The sequence below is a fragment of the Erinaceus europaeus genome, chromosome 17 (genome assembly GCF_950295315.1).
Source record: "Erinaceus europaeus chromosome 17, mEriEur2.1, whole genome shotgun sequence".
Taxonomy (NCBI): Eukaryota; Metazoa; Chordata; class Mammalia; order Eulipotyphla; family Erinaceidae; genus Erinaceus; species Erinaceus europaeus.
This window is the reverse complement of record NC_080178.1, coordinates 3,157,736-3,179,975: the sequence shown is the minus strand read 5'-3', so window position 1 is coordinate 3,179,975 and position 22,240 is coordinate 3,157,736. Positions and strand designations below refer to the sequence as shown.

The 22,240-nt window shown below is 52.3% G+C and overlaps 1 protein-coding gene across 1 annotated transcript; it reads right to left on the bottom strand.

The window, feature by feature from the left end:
• Positions 1-620: 620 nt before the first annotated feature.
• Positions 621-11,831, bottom strand: SLC29A2 (solute carrier family 29 member 2). Its single transcript, XM_007518631.3, has 12 exons — positions 11,619-11,831; positions 11,318-11,399; positions 9,915-10,075; positions 9,575-9,714; positions 8,971-9,105; positions 8,294-8,391; positions 8,008-8,092; positions 6,648-6,784; positions 6,301-6,406; positions 6,125-6,210; positions 4,748-4,947; positions 621-2,708 (listed from the first exon to the last, which is right to left on the bottom strand). Exons 1-12 carry the CDS (start codon positions 11,687-11,689, stop codon positions 2,597-2,599), a joined length of 1,413 nt encoding a protein of 470 aa, XP_007518693.2. The 5' UTR covers positions 11,690-11,831; the 3' UTR covers positions 621-2,596.
• Between the last annotated feature and the right edge of the window lie 10,409 nt (positions 11,832-22,240).

Here is a 22,240-nt window from a genome sequence, read left to right as displayed (position 1 = left end):
TGGGAATGTCAATGGGTCCAGCCTCTGTGGAGAACAGTCTGGAGAACTCTCAGAAGGCTAGAAATGGACCTACCCTATGACCCTGCAATTCCCCTCCTGGGGATAGATCCTAAGGAACTCAACACATCCATCCAAAAAGATCTGTGTACACATATGTTCTTGGCAGCACAATTTGTAATAGCCAAAACCTGGAAGCAACCCAGGTGTCCAACAACAGATGAGTGGCTGAGCAAGTTGTGGTCTATATACACAATGTATATATACTACTGAGTTGTAAAAAATGGTGACTTCACTGTTTTCAGCCGATCTTGGATGGACCTTGAAAAATTCATGTTAGGGAGTTGGGCAGTAGTGCAGCGGGTTAAGCGCAGGTGGCGTAAAGCACAAGGACAGGTGTAAGGATCCTGGTTCGAGCTCCTGGCTCCCCACCTACAGGGGAGTCGCTTCACAGGTGGTGAAGCAGGTCTCCAGGTGTCTGTCTTTCTTTCCCCCTCTGTCTTCCCCTCCTTTCTCCATTTCTGTCTATCCAACAACAATGACAACAATAATAGTAACAAGGGCAACAATGACGACATCATAACAATAATAACTACAACAATAAAACAAGGGCAACAAAAGGGAATAAATAAATAAAAATTTATTAAGAAAAATTCATGTTAAGTGAATTAAGTCAGAAACAGAAGGATGAATATGGGATGATCTCACTCTCAGGCAGAAGTTGAAAAACAAGATCAGAAAAGAAAACACAAGTAGAACCTGAAATGGAATTGGCTTATCGCACCAAAGTGAAAGACTCTGGGGTGGGTGGGTGGGGAGAATACAGGCCCAAGAAGGATGACAGAGGACCTAGTGGGGGTTGTATTGTTATATGGGAAACTGGGGAATGTTATGCATGTGCAAACTATTATATTTACTGTTGAATGTAAAACATTCATTCCCCAATAAAGAAATTTAAAAAATGATACAAAAAAAAATTGGAGAATGAATCCAGTACTTCAAATATACAAGATACTGCTGAGCTGTCTCCCAGTCAAAAATTATTCAATATTTTTTCAGAGAGAGAGAGAGAGGGAGAGAGGGAGTGGCAGAAACTCCACAGCACCAGCCCACCACCCATGGAGTCCCCTTGGTGCCATCCACAGTGCTCTTGTGTGGTGCCAAGGGTCAGGTTGAATCCCAGACCTCATGCATGGAGGGCATGTGCTCTACTTTGGAGCTATTTCCTGGCCTTCTCTTCCTTTGATAGCAATCAGCCTCTGGCTCCTGAGCAGGGCCCTGGCCTGGCTCTACTGGCCACACAGTTAGCTGCTCAGGGACTGCTCCCAAAATGCTGGGGAGCAGGCAGACAGGTAGTGGGCGGGGAGAATGGAAGCAGGATGAAACAGGCTAGGGCTCTCTGAGGCCGTTTCTGAGAGGAAGGGAGGCAGCAGCCACCAGTGCAGGGACCAGAGTAAGTCCTGTGCAGACAAGGGGCTCTGCCAGTCATCATAGCCCCTGGCAGGCCAACCCCCTCGGCCCTTCTGTGATGAGAGGACCCAGCCCTAGGAAACGCACAAACCCCTGTCTTCTCAGGGCCTCAGCCACCACACCTGTGAAATGGGTAGTCTTTTCACAACCCCCTCCAGCACCATCAAGGTCAACAGAGGTGAAAACCCCTGGCAAATGAAGACGCAATACAGCCCATCCTACAAAGAGGGTTGTTATTAGACTGGGGAGCGGGTCAGAGGGAGAAATAGCTAAAAATGGGGAGTGAGTGCTGGACCTTCCTGCCCTGAGGCCCTGGATAACGGGGCAGGAGGGACAGCACTTACAGGGAGGAGGGAGGTGGGTGGTCCTGGCTCACCCAAAAGTGGACACTTCCACTGGGACGTGGTGTCTTCCTCTGTACAGAGACCACAATCCCGGACCTGCCGCCCCCCCAACCCCCAAGGGCCCCAAGGTAACTTCAGTGAGAACAGGTGTGGATGAGCTCAGCAAAATCTAGCACACACTCAGCTCTGGGGAACTGGGTAGTGCTGGCAAAATCAAAACACTGCTGATGGTCCCCGAGGTACATTGGATCATCCACAGCCCTGTAGCGACAGCACTTCCTTTGTGTGGTGCGGGGCTCGAACTCGGGCCGCGTGGCAAGACAGGCTCCCTCCTCAGTGCACTGGTTCCCAGCATGGTTTGCTGTTGTCCAAGAACCTTGACCAAGGGGGTCCCCAAGAATCCTTGCCCTGACCTCCAGCTCTGAACCTGAGTCTGAGGCCACACCCAGGTCCGAGCCAGGCTGGCTGTTGGTCTCTGATCCCCGGCAATTGGCAGGTGGGTGTCTGGAGGCGCACGCCACTCTTCTGATGGTGAGGAAGAGCCAGGCCCAGGGCCCTTGGTTTCCAGATGGTCACCCTTCGGAGGTCTGTGTCCGTATGTCCACACCCACCCTTGAAGGATTTCCTGGGTGGGAGAGTTTCTTACAGCAGCCAGAGTGGCCAACAGCCAGGGCGATAGGACAGGACCTGTCCTCCCCTGGTGTTCAGACTGTGGGCTCCAGCCCAGCTGTGTCTGGCTCCAGGAGGGGCAGTGATGGAGAAGGTCGAGACCCGGATGGAGGACTTCAGAGCAGAGCCTTGAAGAGGAAGGAGAGGGAGGCGCCACAGGAAAGCCCCAGGGCCAGGAAGAAGGTCATGAGGGCACCGGCCACTTCCCTCTCGTGGGGCAACACTTGCCTGGAACAAAAGGAATATGGGAGCACTTAGAAAATGCCTGGCGGGGGCCAGGTGGCCGCACACTTGGTTAAGTGCACACATTACAGTGTGCAAGTCTCTGGTCCCCACCTGCAACGGGGAAGCTTCACAAGTGGTGAAGTAGTGCTGCAGGTGTCTCTAACTCCTCTGCTTGCAATTTCTCTATCCAATAATAAAATAAAAAGAAAAAAGAGGGAGTCGGGTTGTAGCGCAGCGGGCTAAGCGCAGGTGGCGCAAAGCACAAGGACCGGCATAAGGATCCCTGTTCGAACCCCGGCTCCCCACCTGCAAGGGAGTCACTTCACAGGCGGTGAAGCAGGTCTGCAGGTGTCTGTCTTTCTCTCCCCCTCTCTGTCTTCCCCTCCCTCTCTCCATTTCTCTCTGTCCTATCCAACAACGACAACAACAATAATAACTACAACAATAAAACAACAAGGGCAACAAAAGGGAATACATAAATAAAATAAATATTAAAAAAAAAAGTTTTTAAAAAAGAAAAAAGAAACGACAGAAAATGTCCTGCACTGTGGCCCCAGAGGTGGTGCCCTGAATAAAAGAGTGGGACTCAAGCATGAGGTCCTGAGTTTGATCCCCAGCATCACATATGCCAGAGTGATGTTCTGGTTCACTCTCTCATCAATTAGTAGAGGAATAAATCTTGTAGAAAGAAAGAGTGACACACAAACCAGGACCCACACCCAATGCCTTCTGAAGCAGGACAGCCCAAGAACAAGTTTGGGAAGGTCCAACCTCACAGGCCCTCTGGACTTCAGTTTCCAAGCCTCTGACCAGAACACTGCTCAGATCTGGCTGATGGTAGTACAGGGGATTGAACCTGGGACCTCAGAGCCTCAGACATGATAGATGTTTGCATAACTATTATGCCATCATCCCAGCCCTCTCCCTGGATTCTTCTTCTTCTTTTTTTTCTTTAAAAAAAAAAAAGATTAAAAAAAATATTTATTTATGGGGCCGAGTGGTGGTGCACCTTGTTGAACATACATGTTACAGTGCTCAAGGACCTGGGTTCAAGCCCCTGGTCCCCACCTGCAAGGGGAAAGCTTTGCGAGTGGTGAAGCTGGGTTGCAGGTGCCTCTGTCTCTCTCCCTTTCTATCACACTCTTCCCTCTCAATTTCTGGCTGTCTCTATCCAATAAATAAATTAAAAAAATATTTTAAAATATTTATTTTATTTATTCCCTTTTGTTGCCCTTGTTGTTTTATTGTTATAGTTATTGTTGTTATTGATGTTGTCCTTGTTGGATAGGACAGAGAGAAATGGAGAGAGGAGGGGAAGACAGAGAGCGGGAGAGAGAAAGATAAGACACCTGCAGACCTGCTTCACCACATGTGAAGCAACTCCCCTGCAGGTGGGGAGCTGGGGGCTTGAACCAGGATCCTTATGCCAGTCTTTGTGCTTTTAAAGATTTTAAAAAATATGTATTTATTTCTAATATTTATTTATTTATTCCATTTTGTTGGCCTTGTTTTTTATTGTTGTAGTTATGATTGTTGTTGTTGCTAGATAGGACAGAGAGAAATGGAGAGAGGAGGGGAAGACAGAGAGGGGGAGAGAAAGAGAGACACCTGCAGACCTGCTTCACCACCTGTGAAGTGACTCCCCTATAGGTGGGGAGTCAGGGACTTGAACTGGGATCCTTACGCCGGTCCTTGCGCTTAGCGCCACCTGCGCTTAAACCGCTGTGCTACAGCCCGACTCCCTCTCCCTGGATTCTTAATTCCTTGGCTGATGGAGCAAAAGGCCCATGGACTCTGCTTCTGCTCAAAACCTTAACTCCCCTTAAGCCTATAATTTGGGAGCTTTCTGAACCTCATGGGGAGATAGTAGAACCTACTGATTTCACAGATGGGGAAACTGAGGCCCAGAGCAGAGGTCCCAGAACTAGTGTCTGGGTCAGACAGCAGCTCCTGGCCTGGGACCAGCTCAGCAGTGACACGTCACCCAGCTGGCAGGAAGCTGTGTGCTCCCCTCCCATACCCCCTCGCCCCCAGCCTCAGACCTGGGTGCCAGGCACATGGTGAGGGACACGAGGTAGCCATTGGAGATGGCGAAGAGCAGCATGAAGGTGATGAAGTAGGCGTCCTGCGGGAAGAGGATGGGCAGCCGCGACTTCTTGGGCACGTGACACAGCATGAAGAGAGGCACAAACAGAACGCGCAGGCAGACCAGCAGGGGCAGCAGCCGGCTGTCCTCGGTGGGCTGCAGCGGAGGCGTTGTGGGGACTGTGCTCCAGGGGCAGGAGGACGCCCCATCTGCTACCTCCCCTGCCCTCCCCGTGAGCTGGCATGGGCAACAAGGCTACCAACAGTCTCAGGCCAGCCTGAGGCCAGTATCTGCTCTCTCCACCAGAAGCTTGGTTCCTTCAAGCACCCCTCGGGGTTCCCCAGCCCACCTTGGGGACTGAGGCAGGTAGCTGAGTGGCAGCAGAAGCTGGGCACCTAGGCCACATCCTGGTTCAGACTCTTTTATGTCTTTGGGAGGTGTCGTTTGTTTATTTTTAAATGTTTTATTTGTTTTTATTTAAAGAGAGAGAGATACAAAAAGACCAGAGTGCTGCTCAACTCTGGTTAATGGTAGTGCTGGGGATTGAACATAGGGTCAGGGGCTGGGTGGTGGCGCACCCAGTTAAGTGCACATAGTACTAAGTGCAAGGATCTGGTTCGAGCCCCTTGCTCCCCACTTGCAGGGGGGTCGCTTCACAAGCAGTGAAGTAGGTCTGCAGGTGTCTACCTTCTTCTCTGAGCCTCTATGTCCACTTCCTCTCTCAATGTCTCTCTGTCCTATTCAGTAAAATTTAAAAAATTTCCACCAGGAGCAGTGGATTCATAGTGCCAGCACCAAGTCCCAGTAATAACCCTGGAGGCAAAAAAAAAAAAGAGAGAGAGAGACACCCAGAAGCCTCAAGTATGAAAATCTTTTGCAGAAGCATTATGTTGTCTCTCCAGCCCAGGAGACGTCATTCAGAAAAGCAGCTCTGGCTAAAAATAATCCAAGCCCTGGGCATCTTTTTCTTTCTTCCTTCCTTGTTTCCTTTCTCTCTCTCTCTCTCTTTTTTTAAATGGGGTGATGGGGACAGAACCCAGGGCCTCAGACACTCGAGCCACACAGTTTGATCACCTCCCTGGCCCCCAGGATTTTTGTCCAACCTCTCACCTGGTGCAGGAACCTACAGGTGACAGGCCCTGGGGGACACAGGCCAGTGGGGCATGTGCCACCATCAAGTCCTGGCTTGTGAACCTCCATGGGCTTTAGTGCTCACAGCCGCTTGGTCAGCTATTTCAGCGCCAGACCCACTGGACTGCTGGGAGTCACTTTCTGGTGCCCCAGTGCCTCCTTAAGTCACCAGTTCAGCCCAGCCCAGCCCACATGTGCTCACCCACAGGAAATAGGAGGTCAGGCTCCGGCCCAGCCAGTCCATGATGTTGAAAAGGAGGAAGCAACAGATGGGGTTGAAGAACTGACCTTGGAGAGGAGTGGGGGTCTCATCCTGATGCCGGCTCCCCTTCCCTCTCCCCCCCCCCCACGCCGCCCTCTTCCACTCCCCACACTCACTCCACTTCCCGGGACTGGTAGAGCTGGTCACCATGGCTGTGATAGCGGGGAAGACAGACAGGGTGACTGTGAAGACCAACACAAGGCACAGCGCCATCAGCCAGATCTGGGAGCCAAAGCAGGAGAGTGAGGTGGGGGAGGGGGACAGCCGGTGCCCCAGCCCCTCAGCCCCTTCTGCTTCTCAGCCTGGCCCAACATTGTCTCTCATCCACATAGCCCTGTCACCTCGGGGGACGGGGACCCTGGGAGTGTCTGTTCACGGTAAGAGTCTCCAGGGAGGGCTGGCGAGGGCCCTACTCCTCAGGGATGGTGGAGGAAGTTGGGGGCAGGGATTGCAGGGGGCAAACCTTTTGAAAGACAACAAAGATAGAAGGTTTTTCAGGCTTCTGGGGCTCCATGGCTTCCATCTCCGGCTCTTTCTCAAGGTCAATCTCCTGAGTCAGGGCTACCTTATGGGGGCTCTTGGGAATCCCATTCTTCTCGTCTGAGCGAGAGGGGAGGAGGGCAGGTTGTACTGGTGAGAGCCAGGCCGAGGGAGGGGAATCCAGCAGCTAAAACAAGTCTGTTCCTCTAGCCCAGGGAGAAGGCCAAGGGGGTTCACGACAGAAAGAAGCTCAGTCCGGTGCCTGGCAGAGTGATTTTCAGTAGGTTTTGTCCAGAGGCCTGGATGGATGGGTTGATGTTGGATGGATGGGTAGATTGATGGGTCAGTGGCCTGGATGGATGGGTTGATGTTGGATGGATGGGTAGATTGATGGGTCAGTGGATGGTGGATGGACTGGATGAGTGGGTAGATGGACTGGTAGGTGAATGGACTGGACGCATAGGTGGATGATCTTCCTGCCTGAATTTACAAATATAGAAACTGGGAGGGGAGCTGGGCGGTGGCACACTGGGTTAAGTGCACATAGTCCAAAGCACAAGGGCCCACTCAAGTATCCTGGTATCCTGGTTCGAGCCCCTGGCTCTCCACCTGCAGGGGATCGCTTCTCAAGTAGTGAAGCAGATCTGCAGGTGTCTGTCTTTCTTTCTCCCCCTCTCAATTTTTCTCTATTCTATCCCAAAAAATTGAAAAAAAAAAAAAAAAAAAGGCCTCCAGGAGCAGTGGATTCATAGTGCAGGCACCGAGCCCCAGTGATAACCCTGGAGGCAAAAAAAGAAAAAGATACTGGGGTTCAGATGGGGCTAAGGGACTTGTCTAACTCAGGTGCACATGGACCCAGAAGCCCCCTGCCCAGAACTCTGCTGTCTCCTCACTTTACAGAGGATGAAACTGAGGTTCACTAGGCAGCAGGGAGGATTGTAATCCCACCGACTTTTTTTTTTTTTTTTTTTTTTGCCTCCAGTGTTATCACTGGAGCTCTGTGCCAGCACTATGAATCTACTGCTCTTAGTGACCATTTTTTGCACTGGGCAGGATAGAGAGAAATTGAGAGGGGAGGGGAGACAGGAAGACAGACACCTGCAGACCTGCTTCGCCGCCTGGGAAGCGACCCCCCTGCAGGTGGGGAGCCGGGGGCTCAAACCGGGATCCTTGTGCAGGTCCTTGCGCTTTGTACTATGTGTGTTTAACTTGGTGTGCCACCGCCAGATCCCCACTGACTGTCTCTCTGGTCTTCTGCCTCGGGGAGAGGGGGGTGGGGTGTAGGTGGGGACAGAGGGGAGATGCTTGCAGCAGCTTGAGGGTCCTGCAGGGCCCCGGCTTACCAGATTCCAGGAGCTCGGCGTTGGTCTCCAGCTCCTGGCTTTGGGCCAGCGGTGGTTTTCTGGCCAGGTAGTAGCGAGCAAACTCCTGCCGAGGGAAAGCGTCAGCCCTGCCTGGTTAGGCCCAGGTCCCCTTGCACCCCACTGGCTTAGAGGCTAGGGCTCCCACCCCCCACAGTGGGTGACTCCTTGGGGGCTCAGGACGGGCGCAGGTCCCCTCTGCCTCCCTCGGCGTCCCGGGAGCCCCAGCCCTGGCTGTGGGAGAGGTGCTCTGGAGTGACCCGCTCACCAGGTGGGGCAGACTCAGGTAGCACAGAACGGACAGGAGGGTGCCCACGCAGGGTGTGATGAAGTAGCCCAGGGCAGCAGTCCGGGCATCCACACCACCTGTGCAGAGACTTCTGCTGCAAGCTCCTGGGCCGTTTCCCCTTCTGCCCATCTCAGATTCACTTCCCCCCACCCCCAACTTGGGACTCTGGCACAGGACCCCAGACCAGCCTCCGCTTCTCTCACTCTTCCTTACGACTCATTCGAGCTGAATGCCTACTATGTGCCAGCGGCTCTCTTACTTCATGTCCATTACACACTGAGCGCTTGCTGAGCTGGGGGTCTGGCCCGAGATGAGGGCTCCTCTCAATGTTCCTGGCTAGGGATGGTGGGACTGGCCTTGGGGCCCCGGTGGATCTCAGTCTGCCCTCCTGTCCCTCAAGCTCAACCTGTGTTCACAAGGGCAGGGTCCCCGAGCCCTGACCCTGGCTCCCAGCGAACCCAGCCCTCACCCAGCCATTCTCCCTCACTGCGGAACACAACCATCCCTTGCCCTGCCCAGACTCCTTCCCCACCCACCACCCCATCACCTCTATCTATTTCCACTCCAGACCTCAGGTGCCTCACCCATTCCCAAGAATCTCAGAGGCCACCTTAGCCCCTCCCCCCACCCCCGCAGCCCCCAAGGCATCCACTCACTGGCCATGGACAGAAGCATGGCGAGGGCAGCAAAGATGCCAGCCAGGCCCTGGCCACTGAGGAAGAGGGTGCTGTAGGTAGACGGCATGTTGCCCAGCTGCCCGAAGAGGCTGCCCTGCAGGACTGCACAGAAGGCTGAGGGGGAGAAGCACTGCTCAGTTAGGTAGCTTCAGAGGGCGCCCTGAAGGAGGTGTCGGTAGGGTGCACAGGGATGCTGGCCAAGTCTGGGGGGTGGGGCCAGGCAGTGGCACACCTGGTTAAGTGTGCACACTACAGTGCACAAGAACCCGGGTTCGAAGCCCCTGCTCCCCACCTGCAAGGTGGGTGGTGAGGCAGTGACTCTGCATCTCCCCCAAAGTGTCCTTCTGACTCTATCCAACAATAATTTTTAAAAATCTGGGAGGGCATGCAACTCAGGGAGAGGAGTGTCACTCCATTCACCCATTCATTCATTCATTCATTCATGCATGCATGCTTCAGGCTAGGATATCACTAGTGGAGCCTGTATTGAGAGACTCTCCCCTTTGCTCTGGGCCTCAATTTCCCCTCAGAGACACAGGTGAGGAGTGCAGGGTGGGAGGTGGGGAGGGGCAGGCGTGCTCACAGTTGATGAACCAGACGGAGGCCATGGTGATGGAGAAGAAGGGCCCCGGGCTCATGTCCACCTTGACCAGCACCGCCGTCAGGGCAAAGAGCAGCAGGATGAACAGCAGGCTGCCCAGGATGCGCACGGCCTCAGGGATGCTGCTCAGAGCGGGGGGGGGGGGGGGGGGGGGGGCATCAGCTGGGGGTGCTGGGGCAGGGCCCAGCCAGGCGAGATAGCGGGGGAGGGAGGGAGACGTGGGGTGATGGAGGGAGGGAGACGTGGAGCTGGAAAGGGGTCCCCTCTGTGCTGGGCTGTTAGTGGGCACAGGCAGGGCCCCGGGGGGTGGGTGCCCTCTCACCACTGGTACAAGAAGGAGTTGAGGAGAGTGAACAGCAGCAAGGGTAGCTGTGACAGCAGTGTCACCCAGTTGTTGAAGTTGAAGGTGTCCTCGGGGGCTGTGTGGTTGGCGCCTAGCGTCTCAGCAGTGTTGTTGGTGCCTGCCAGCCGCCCCTGGAAGTACTGCGGTGGTGCAGGGGTAGGAGAGGGGCACGGCTCACCCTCAAGCCTGGCCACAGGGTGCCCCATCTGGCCCCCTCTGCCTCCCTGCCTGTTTGGGCTGGCTGGTTAATAATGTCTGTCGGTGGGTTGGTCGGTTGGTCAGTCTGTGGTGCCTGTCCTTGCAGAGCCCAAGGCCTGCAAAGCCCAGCTTGGGCCCAGCACATCTTGGCTCACCTGGCCCCTTGGTATGCTCTCCCCAAGCGCCTGCCCTAAGCCCAGCTCTACTAGGGGCTGGTCCACAGCATCCTCTCCGGAGTATGGGGCCCTCTCAGCTCTGCTTGACCTCCCCCAGCCCCACCCATGGATCCCCAGAGCCCGCAATGGGGAACCCCAGGCTCTGGAAGAGCGTGTGTGTGTGTGTGTGTGTGTGTGTGTGTGTGTGTGTGTGTGTGTGTCTCAGAACCAGACCCCTTGGGTGCCCCTCTCCTGCTCCTCCTGATAAGGCCCAGGGACCCCAAGCTTTTTTTCTGAACACTCTCTGCCTGGAAGCCATCCCCCTCCCTCCAGGAAGCCAGCCCTCCCCTGGGGGCACACAGGGTTCCGCTCCAGACGGGAAGGCCCAGGCCCCATCCATTATTAATAACTTTCTGGTCTCCATCTTGCTCTCAAGACCAAGGGCTGAGTTCTGTTTGGGTGTCCAGGACTCAGCCCAGAGCAGGGGTCTGAAGAAGCTTCTGGAAAGTTGCTGCATTGGCTCTGCACCGCGAGGGGAGCCCAGTCCCAAGGAGAACACGGGCCCTGGCCTTCTGCCTTTGCTGGAGTGACAGCACCGTGGCTGGGGATCAAGCCCCCCCCCCCCCCCCCCCCCCCGCCCGCGTTTCCTGTGTGCCCCAGAGCAGGAAGTTGGGCACCTGGATTGTCTGTGGGACGAATGAATGTCATTCGTGAACTCTCAAAGAAGGACAAAGACTTTGGGGGAGGGGGGCCACTCTCCCCTCCAAGGCATACTGGGAATGAAAGGAAATTAATCTGGCCAGGTAGGGTGGTGGAGCTGGGTGCACCTTGCTGGTACCCCCTGAGCTGGCGACCTGTGCCCCTACTCCCCTCAAGCATCTGGGCCTCCCTGCAAGCTCGGCGGCCCCTCTGCTCTGCAGTCCTGCGCTTCCTCCTCACAGGGGCACCCAGAGGCGCCGAGGGGGCCGGGGAGCGCTGCACGTGGCATCCCCGGGGTCAGCAGGGCCGGAGGATGGGCGCGGAGCTCACCGGAATGGCGGTGATGAAGAAGTTCCAAGGCAGCAGGGTGCCCAGCCCCAGGATGAAGAAGCTGACGCCCACCAGGTGGTAGCTGCGGGGATCAGGTGGAAGGTCACCCCGAGGACGCCTTTCCCGCCGCCCGCACCGCACCCCCCGCCCCGGGAGCACGGACTGCAGCCCCCATCCCCCCCGGGCCCGCGCCCCGCGCCGCCGGCTGCTGGGAGTTGTAGTTCGCGCCGGCCTGCAGCTGCCCCGGGAGCCCCCCGCCCGCCCCCCGCCCCCAGGGAGCCCCCCGCCCGGCCCCACTCGCCTGTCCCGCGGGGCGTCTCCGCGCGCCATGGCCGCGGCCCGGTGCGCTGCCCTTGCTGCACCTGCTGCCATGCGCGGCCCGGGACCCGCGGGTCGGGTCTCACCGAACTGGGGGCGTGGACGCAGGAGCCCGGGAACGCGGCCCGGAGTGATTTCCGCAGGCTCGGACCCCGGCTCCGCCTCCGGGGCGGGGACAGCAGGGTGGCGCGGCTCGCCCGGCCCCGCCCGCGAGCTGGAGTTCTAGACCGGGCATGGATGCCCGCGGCGTCTGCAAGGCGGACCGATCCGTTTCCTGGAGCTGGGCCCCCCGGAGGCGCTGGACCTTTAACGGTGCACAGCAAGGGCATCCTGGAGGGCTTCCTGGGGGCGGTGAGGCTGCGTTGCATCCGCAGTAGGAGGGGTGAAGCAGAAGGGCTGGGAAGGAAAAGGTCGCTTCAGAGTTAGGAGGACGAGAATGTTTCAGGGAAAGGACAGGCTGTACTGAGACCAGCGAGGAGATCTGCTGACAAATTCTGGGACATGCAAATAGATCCCTTTGGCTGGAGCCCGGGGACAGAGGCTGGCTAGGTGACACCTGAGCTGGTTAGTATATAGGACAGTCCAGAGGACTAAGTAAGGCATGTGCACTCTATTGCATTTTATTTATTTATTGACTTATTTATTTTCAACCAGAGCACTACTCAGCTCAAATTTTTGGTGGTGTGAGAGGTTGAACCCAGGCCTTTGGAGCCTCAGGCATGGAAATCTTTCACAAAAGATCCCCGCATCCTTATTTTATTTTATTTTCTACTTTTTTTTTTTCTTTTTTCTTTACCAGAGCACTGCTCAGCTCTGGCTTATGGTGGTGCGGGAGATTGAACCTGGGACTTTGGAGCTTCAGTCTTGAGAGTCACTTTGCATAGCTATTATGCTATCTACTCCCACCCCCTCCTTAATTTTTTTTTGAAATTGTTTTATTTATTTTTAAAGGTTTACCTCTTTATTAGTAAAAGCAAGAAGGGGAGAGCAAGAGAGAGGCAGGGCACCGCTCTGACACACACCGACACCGTGCCAGAGGTTGAGCTCAGGACCTCACGCTTGAGAATCCAACAATTGAGTCACTGCACCACCACCACCACCATCCAGGCCACACTGGGCTCTGTTCTAAAGGTGAGGCTCTCAATCCACTCAGACTCGGTCTTCCTTTTACTAAGTCTGCTGCTACCTGGTGATGCACCCCACAAGTCACAAGCCCGACCTCTACCCACAAAAATTCTCACTGTGTGACACAGAAGCATGTGAAATACTTGGGTAGACAGAAGCATGTGAAATACTTGGGAGTCTGGCCTATCGCGGGCCCTGCTGATGAAGCCACCGTGAAGGCAGCAGCTGCAACCCCTCCCCCACCCCCAAGGCCACCAGATTCTCTGTTGCTCAAGTCTTACCAGAATTCCCAAGGGGCAAAGTGCAGCTGTCTGTCCAGTAACGGGAAGCGCTGAGTGAAAGGCACAGAGTGTGAGTGACTGAGGGCGAGGCACATTAGCACGGCTTTTAGAAAGAGGTAATTGGCTCCCCATCTGCAGGGAAGTCGCTTCACAGGCGACCCCCTCTGTCTTCCCTTCCTCTCTCCGTTTCTCTCTGTCCTATTCAACAACAATGATATCAATAACTACAACAATAATAACCACCACAACAATAAAAAAAAAAGGGGGCAACAGAAGGGAAAATAAATAAAAGAGGTCGTTGATTTTATTTCCATTACAGGTTAGGTGAGCAAGTCATAGAGCTGTCTCCTCCCTCGCTTTCCCCCTCCATTTTCTTTATTAGTTTAGTCTGCATCGTGTGTGTGTGTGTGTGTGTGTGTGTGTGTGCAAGAAAGAGACAGGAAGAGACATCAAAGCACCACTCCATGGTCAGGAGGTGGTGCACTTCTTCTTCTAGCGTTTGCCCTTCTTCCGTAGCCAGTTGCTGGCTTTGAAAGTGACTGGGATCCATGTGGATTCAGTCGGCTAGGAAGGATCGTCAGTTTCCCCAATGAATGGGTGCTCACGGGATGCACCACGGGAAGGTCGATCCAGTGCATCCCAGGTGGTGCAGTGAGAATAGTTGTTGGAGATCCCGGGTCAATCCCTGGCATCACTTGTGCCAGAGTGATGCTCTAGTTCCCCCTCTCTCTTTCCTCTTCTCTCTTAAAATATACATATATATTAACATTTTTTAATTTTAATGAGAAAGATACACGTAGAGAGACCAGAGCACTGCTCAGCTCTGGTTTATGAGGTGCTGGGGATTAAACCTGGGACCGGTAGTCCGACAGAAGTGCAGCAGGTTAAGCGCACATGGCGCAAAGCACAAGGACCGGCAGAAGGATCCCGGTTCGAGCCCCCGGCTCCCCACCTGCAGGGGAGTCGCTTCACAGGCAGTGAAACAGGTCTGCAGGTATCTGTCTTCCTCTCCCCCTCTCTGTCTTCCCCTCCTCTCTCCATTTCTCTGTCCAACAACAGCGACATCAATCACAACCACAACAATAAAACAACAGGGCAACCAAAGGGAATAAATAAATTAATATTAAAAAAAAAAAAGAGCGCCAGTCCAGCCTCCAAGGTAATGGCGGCTGAAGCAGGGGTTCACACATGCCAGTGTGTGTGCTCTTTCGGCTGGGCTATCTCCTGACCCTAACCCTTGTATTATTTCTTTGACTCTGCTCAGCTCTGCTTTACCACGGTGCTGGGGCCTCCCTCCACAGGCATGAATCTGCTGTGCAAAACACTAAGCCAGCTTTCCGGACCCCCGCCCCCCATCCCGTTATTTACAGCCTGTGTTAGTTTGCCATGATAAACAGTAGGCTGGTCCCAGAGCTGGGGAAATAGTTCACCAGTAGGGGGCATGCCAGCTTCCAGTCCTGATGCCACAAGAGTGTCCAGTGAGCCTTTGGAGAGGGGCTGTGTAGGGCCACACCTTCCGGAAGCCCTAGTGCCTTCCCTGCCCTCACCAAGTTCCGCAGCTTGCTACGTGTCCCCTGGGGGCATGACTGTCCTTGGCTGAGAATCCTTGTTGTGGGAGTTTTTCTAGATTTGTCCATTGATTGTTAGTAACTACAGCTTTGACCTATTTTTCTGTTTGCTAGGCCCTCATGCCTGTACGATTCCATTGCTCCCAGTGGATCATATTTTACTTTTATATTTCAGCTAGAGATGGAGAGATAGAGGCAGAGGAAGAGAGACACCACAAAACTGCTCCAGCATTCACGGTTTCTCCTGACCGTGCACAGTGCTCCCGTGTGGTGCCAGAAATGGGAACTCATTTTCCTAAGGTTGCAGACATGGGTTGTTGTATTACCTCTACAACTATCTGTGTATATTTGTAAATAATCACCCTCTTTTGCTTCCAGGTTCAGTTCTCCCTTCCCCATCTAAGCCACATGTAACCCTATTATTACATCCAAATGTCCCTCCCTTTTTCTTCCTCTCTGGGTCCTGATGGAGCTAGAGTTAAGAGCCCTCTCTTATCCTTTTCCTGTTATCACTTCTCCCCCACTGGGAGTTGGAAGACATTTTTCAAGCCCCTCTTTTCTCAAGATTAAATAGAAGAGCTTTGTTTTTACAGTTCAAACACAGGCTGGAGTGATAGCATAGTGGCTATGCAAAAAAGTCTTTCATGCTTAAGGCATCAAAGGTCCCAGCGACACCACACCATTAAGTCAAGAGCACTGCAATACTCTAGTGGAAGGAGGGAGGAAGGGAAGAAAAACTCTTGAGTTTGACGAAACAGCTTACTTCTACGTGACCATGTATGTGACTCTACTGAAGGAAAGCTCTGTTCTGTAATTTGTTTATATCTAATTCTTTGTCCCTCTCTAAAAAAGGAGGAAGTGGTGGAGGGAAAAGAAAAAGAAAAAGAAAAAACAGGGTGGGGGTAGATAGTATAATTGTTTTGTAAAGAGACTCTCATGCCTGAGACTCCAAAGTCCTAGGTTCAGTCCCCCTACACCACCATAAGCCACAGCTGAGCAGTGCTCTGGTAAAATAAGGGAAAAAAAATACAGTTCAAACACATGAAAAAAAAAAATGGGAACTCAGGGGCCTGGATCATGGCACAGCGTGCCCTCTGCCAGGTGCCCTATTCCCTGGCACGCAGCCCATGATTTTCCCCCCCTTTTGTTGCCCTTGTTTTTATTGTTGTTGTAGTTATTATGGTTGTTGTTATTGATGTCGTCATTGTTGGATAGGACAGAGAGAAATGGAGAGAGGAGGGGAAGACAGAGGGGGAGAGAAAGAGAGACACCTGCAGACCGGCTTGACCGGCTTCACCGCCTGTGAAGCGAGTCCCCTGCAGGTGGGGAGCTGCGGGCTCGAACCAGGAGCCCTATGCTGGTCCTTGGGCTTTGCAACACTTGCGTTTAACCCGCTGCGCTACCGCCCAACTCCCCCAGCCCATGTTTTAATGTAGGGCCGGGTTGAGTCCATCATCAGGTCTTGTCTGAAATTGGCCTTATCCCTGGTTCAGTCCTCAGCACCACTATAAAGCAGAGCTGAGCAATGCCCTGGTAAGATATAAATTGAACAACAAGGGCAACAAAAGGGAATAAATAAATACATTTTATAAAGATATAAAATGAAACAGGGCGGGAGTTGGGCAGTAGTGCAGCGGGTTAAGCGCAGGTGGCGCAAAGCCCAAGGACCAGTTTAAGAATCCGGTTCGAGCCCCCGGCTCCCCGCCTGCAGGGGAGTCACTTCACAGGCGGTGAAGCAGGTCTGCAGGTGTCTGTCTTTCTCTCCCCCTCTCTGTCTTCCCCTCCTCTCTCCATTTCTCTCTGTCCTATCCAACAGCAACGACATCAATAACAACAACAATCACTACAACAATAAAATAACAAGGACAACAAAAGGAAATAAATAAATATTTAAAAAAATAATAAAAAAAAAGAAACAGGACTGGGAAGTTGTGCACCTGGTTAAGTGCAAACGTTACCAGGTGCAAGAACGCAGGTTCGAGTCCCTGCTCCCTCCTGCAGGGGGAGCACTTCACAAGCGGTGAAGCAGGTTTATAGGAAGGATCCTATCTATCTATCTATCTATCTATCTATCTATCTATCTATCTATCTATCTATCTATCCCCTCTTCCTTGCAATTTCTCTCTGTCCCATCAAATATAGAAAGGGAAAAATGGCTGTGGAGGGGGTGTGGGCCTGTGGAGCACTGGTTTAAGCGCTGGTAGTGCAAAGCGCAAGGACCCACACAATGATCTTGGTTTGATCCCCCAGCTCTGCAAATGCAGGGGGGTCGCTTCACAAGCAGTGAAGCAGGCCTGCAGGTGTCTCTCTCTCCCCTCTCCCCTCTCAATGTCTCTTTGTCCTGTCCAGTAAAAAGGAAAATGGCCTCCAGGAACACTGGCAGTGGATTTGCTGTGCCAGCACTGAGGCTCACTTGGTGGCAAGAAAAACAAAAGAAAGCAGAAGTAAATAAAAATAAATTACATTATCAATGAATTTTTTTTAAAAAAAAATGAAACTGACCTTAGACACACAGGAAGAACAGACCAAAAACAAAGGCGCTCTAGACTGCTCCATATTGGCGGGTTTCATTGTTGATTTTTTTTTTTTTTTTTTTTACCAGAACACTGCTCAGTTCTGGCTTATGGTGGTGCTGGGGATTGAATCTCAGACCTCAGAGCCTCAGAGCCTCAGGCTTGAAAGGCTTTTGCACAACCTTGATGCTGTCTCCCCACCCCTCATTGTTGATTCTATACAGTTGTGGGGGGGCACCATCATGGAGCTCCCCAAGGTGTTTCTGTATGGTACTGGGTCTAGAACCCAAGGCCTTGCCCACACTAAGGTTTGCACTCTACCTGAAGAGCTAGCTCCCCAGGCCCCTAAGTGGCATAGCTTTGTCTCGGGCTTCCTCAAGATAGGAGAGTTCTGTGCACTTAACACATCTTTAAAATTCATAGAGAGGCTGTGGCCACGGCGGTGGTACCGTGGATAAGACACTGAGCTCTCAAGTATGAGGTGCTGGGTTTGATCCTCTGTATCGCATCTGCTAGCATGACACTCTGACGTTCTCTCTCTCTCTCTCTCTCAATGAATTAATTTTTTTATATTTATTTACTTTCCCTTTTGTTGCCCTTGTGTTTTATTTATCGTTGTTGTAGTTATTATTGTTGTTATCGATGTCGTCGTTGTTAGAACAGAGAGAAATGGAGAGAGGAGGGGAAGACAGAGAGGGGGAAAGAAAGACAGACACCTGTAGACCTATGAATTAATTTTTAATCAACCTGTATTTTTAAGTTTATAGAGAGGCTTCAACTGGGTCTGGTCACATATTCCAGCCAGAGGACTCAGCTGCACACTCTGTGTCAGGCTCCATCCCTGGGCAGCTCCGGAAGAGGGTTGGTTGTGTAAATGGACAGGGAGGGGGCTTGGGGCTTCTGAGCTGGGCCCAGTGGCTGGGTGGGCATGTGGGCATCACTTGCTTCTGTTCCCCCCACCCCCCGAAGGAAGCCCACCCACCCTCTGCTCCCTCTTCTTCACCAGAAAGGACCCCATTTCCTGCTGGTTTGCTTATCCAGCTGCGCTCCAGAATTAGATAGCTTCATTTTTTTTCCCCTCCCAAATCCTATGTGTGTTTTTATTGGCGGTACATTAAAAGTGGAGATTATTTTTGGAGAACGGACGTCTTTACAAAGTTGACCGTTTCTCCCTGAGAACAGGCTGGCCCTCACGCTGGTACAATCTCCTTGACAAGCAGCACACATGCTACTGGTAACGGTGGGCATTCGTGTTAGTACTGGTATTATTTTGTCATCTCATGGGCTTCACCACGGAGGGCCGACTTTTCCAGATGGAAAGAGAGCAACAGAGACAGAGAGACAGGGAAGAGATGCAGCAGCCTGGAGCTTCCTCCAGTGCATGGCTCAGCAGACCCTGTGCCGGTGACTTTTCTCCCAGGTCCACCTGCAGAATCTCTACTCAGTGGCTCACTTTTGTATCCAGAGACCTTTTTTGTCGCATAAACAATTCCACAGCTGGTGAACACCCCCCCCTCTACTCTCCCTCTTTTAATTTCACATCACACCACTTCACTCTTCACTCTTCTTTTTTTAAACATTCTTATTTATTTATTTATTTATTAAACAATTCCTGGACTACAGGACCCACATTTCTGAATCTTTCTGAAACTTTGGATCCTTCTACACACACACACACACACACACACACACACACGATGGGACCTGCAGAGTCACACAGCACCCCCCACCACTGTTAAACCACAGTCAATAATGACCCCTTCCCCCTTTGGTTTATTGTTTGAAACTGCTGGAAACTAGCAGGAAAGTGACTGATCTTAGCTGGGGAAGAAGCTGGGTCAAAGGGCAGAGGCTTCCTCAGTTAAAAGGCAGCCCAGCCACCAAGACAAAGAAGTGAGGGTTTTCTGTCCCATTGTTACAAGATTATGATATTTTCTTTTAATATTTTATTTATTTATGAGAGGGATAGGAGAAGAGAGGAATAACCAGCTAGCATTCTGGCCTATGTGCTGCTGGGTATCGAACTCAGGACCTCATGCTTATGAGTCTAGCACCTTAACCACTGCACCACCTCCCGGACCACCAGAATTATTATATTTTCTTGGTTGGATGTTTTTTCTCCCAAATTTCAGCCCCTCCCCCTTTCTTCCTTGGCTAAGCAATATGTTTTTCTTTTTTTACCTTTTTATTGTCTTTTTTTAATAATTTTTAAAAAAAAATTTTAAATTTATTTTTCCCTTTCGTTGCCCTTGTTTTTTACTGTTGTAGTCATTATTATTATTGATGTCGTCGTTGTTGGATAGGACTGAGAGAAATAGAGAGAGGAGGGGAAGACAGAGAGGGGCAGAGAAAGACAGACAGACACCTGCAGACCTGTTTCACCACTTGTGCAGCGACTCCCCTGCAGGTGGGGAGCCGGGGGCTCGAACCGGGATCCTTCCACTGATCCTTGCGCTTTACGCCAGTGCGCTTAACCCGCTGCACTACCGCCCGACTCCCCTTTTTTACTATTTTCTAACTTCTTCTCTTTTGTTTTGTGTGGTTACTAATCTCTTCACAGGTCAGATTGAAGCTGTCCAGGTGTGGAGCTAGGGGCTCGAACCTGGATCCTTATGCTGGACTTTGTGCTTTGTGCCATGTACGCTTAACCCACTGCGCTACAGCCCGACTCTCTCAGGCATAAAATTTATCTACATGACCATGATACTCTCTCCCCAGCCCACAGATTTTTATTTATTTATTTTTGGATAAAGGCAGAGAAATTAAGAGGAAAGCGGGAGATAGTGTGAGGAGAGAGAGAGAGAGAGAAAGAGAGAGAGAGAGGCCTGCAGCAGTGCTTCATCACTCATGAAGCTTCCCTCCTGCGGGTGGGGGTTAAGGGCTTGAACCTGGGCCCTTTGCTCTGTAATGTGTGTGCTGGACCAGTTGTGCCAGTGTCCAGCTCCCTGGGGCAGCAGTGCCTATCAGTGTTCACAGCTTTAGGCCTTTTTGCCTTGGGGCCTGTTGATGCAACTGCGCCTAGACTTACGTCACCCACCAGGGTCTCCTCGGAGAACAGGCATTGTAGCCGGAGGGAAACACAAGAGACTGCAAGGGGTCAGAATTCCTCTGCTCTACACATAGCTCCCAGCAACTGAGGAAATAGTACAACAGAAATAAGCTTGTGGCAATAAGCAACAGGCATTATAACTAGAGATGTCCAACACCAAATAACAGGCATCAAGGAGTCAGGGGTCTCTAATACTCAGTCATGTCAGTTACACACACACACCGCATGCCTGTACACACACACACAGACACACACACACACACACACACACACACACACGGGGGGAGTGAGAGGAGGGCTAGATACCAAAGCACCGCTCCCCCACTTCTGCAATTCACACATGGTGCTCCAGTGTGGTGCTAGCGAGGTGTAGCGAGGGTAAGGTGTGTGCTCTGCCTGCCTGCCGGGCCGCCCCCAGCCCCGTCTCTTAGACCTGGAGTCAGCCTGCTGCTCCAGATGTCCCTGCAGTGGGTCCTGGAGATCCTCTCACGCCCCCGGAGTCCCTCTGACAACGCCCCAGGGTTATTGCTGGGGCTCAGTGCCTGCACCATGAATCCACTGCTCCTGGAGGCCACCCTTCCCTCCCCCTTTGTTGCCCTTGTTGTTGTAGCCTTCCTGTGGTCATTATTGTTGTTGTTGATGTTGTTGGATAGGACAGAGAGCAATGGAGAGAGGAGGGGAAGACAGAGAGGGGGAGAGAAAGACAGAGACTTGCAGTCCTGCTTCACGGCCCTTGAAGCGACTCCCCTGCATGTGGCCCTTGAAGCGACTCCCCTGCTCGAACCAGGATCCCCAAGCTGTTCCCTGCGCTTGGTGCCACATGCGCTCAACCTGCTGCACTACCACTGGACCCCCAGGGAGCGCTTCTTTGCTTTCTGGTGTTCCCGCTTGCTCCAAGCTCATCTTGTGCACCCCAACCCTAACCTAATATTTATGATTATTATTACTATTATTATTATTATTTTGCCTCCAGGGTTATAGCTGGGGCTCGGTGACTGCACTACGAATCTACTGCGCCTGGAGGCCTTTTTTTTTTTCTTTCCATTTTTGTTGCCCTTATTGTTATTGCTGTTATTGTTGTTGGATAGGACAGACAAAAGTCTAGAGAGGAGGGGAAAACAGAGAGAGGAGAGAAAGACAGACACCTGCAGACCTGCTTCACTGCTTGGGAAGTGACCCCCCTGCAGGTGGGGAGCTGGGGGCTCGAACCAGATTCCTTACTCTGATCCTTTTGCTTTGAGCCATGTGTACTTAGCCCGCTGCGTTACTGCCTGACCCCCAGTTTTTTTAAAATTATCTTTTATTACCTATTGCATAGAGACAGCCAGAAATTCAGAGGGGAGGGAGTCATAGAGAAGAAGAGAGACAGACACTTGCAACACTGCTTCACCACTCACAAAACTTTCCCTCTGTAGGTGGGAACTAGGGGGTTGAACCCAGGTCCTTGGGCATTATAACATGTGCACGCAACTAGTTGGGCCACCACCCAGCCCCGATATCTGACTATTTCATTTTTGTTATTTAATTAATTTTATTTACAATATATATTAAAAATTTTTAAATATTTATTCATTCCCTTTTGTGGCCCTTTTTATTGTTGTAGTTATTGTTGTTATTGATGTCATCATTGTTGGATAGGACAGAGAGAAATGGAGAGAGGAGGGGAAGACGGAGAGGGGGAGAGAAAGACAGACACCTGCAGACCTGCTTTACCACCTGTGAATCGACAACCCCCCCCCCCGCAGGTGGGGAGCTGGTAGTGGGGTGGGCTTGAACCGGGATCCTTGCACAAGTCCGCACACTTCACACTATGCGTGTTTAACCTGGTGTGCTACCTCCCGGCCCCCTCTTGTAAATATCTTAAGCCTAGGCTATTTCACTGGCTAGGCTCTGAGCTAAAAGTCAGCCTGGCAAAAGCCTTGTCAGCACTTTCTACCAGCCCCTCCCGTCAGACCCTCAGAGCTAGCGAGGCCCCCCTGACTTTCTCTTCTTTGGTGGCTGCAGACGTGTAGCTGTAAATGTGACGCCACCACGCAGGCCTCCTTGGAGTTGCGTCTGGTCCTCTGTGT

Excerpts from the sequence above, each read along its gene's own strand:
- SLC29A2 (XM_007518631.3), bottom strand. The coding sequence starts at position 11,689 with ATGGCAGCAGGTGCAGCAAGGGCAGCGCACCGGGCCGCGGCCATGGCG. Across the intron at positions 6,785-8,007 it reads CGCCGAGCTCCTGGAATCTG|ACGAGAAGAATGGGATTCCC; the intron begins GTAAGCCGGGGC and ends CCTCTCGCTCAG. Across the intron at positions 6,211-6,300 it reads TACCAGTCCCGGGAAGTGGA|GTCAGTTCTTCAACCCCATC; the intron begins GTGAGTGTGGGG and ends CTCCTCTCCAAG.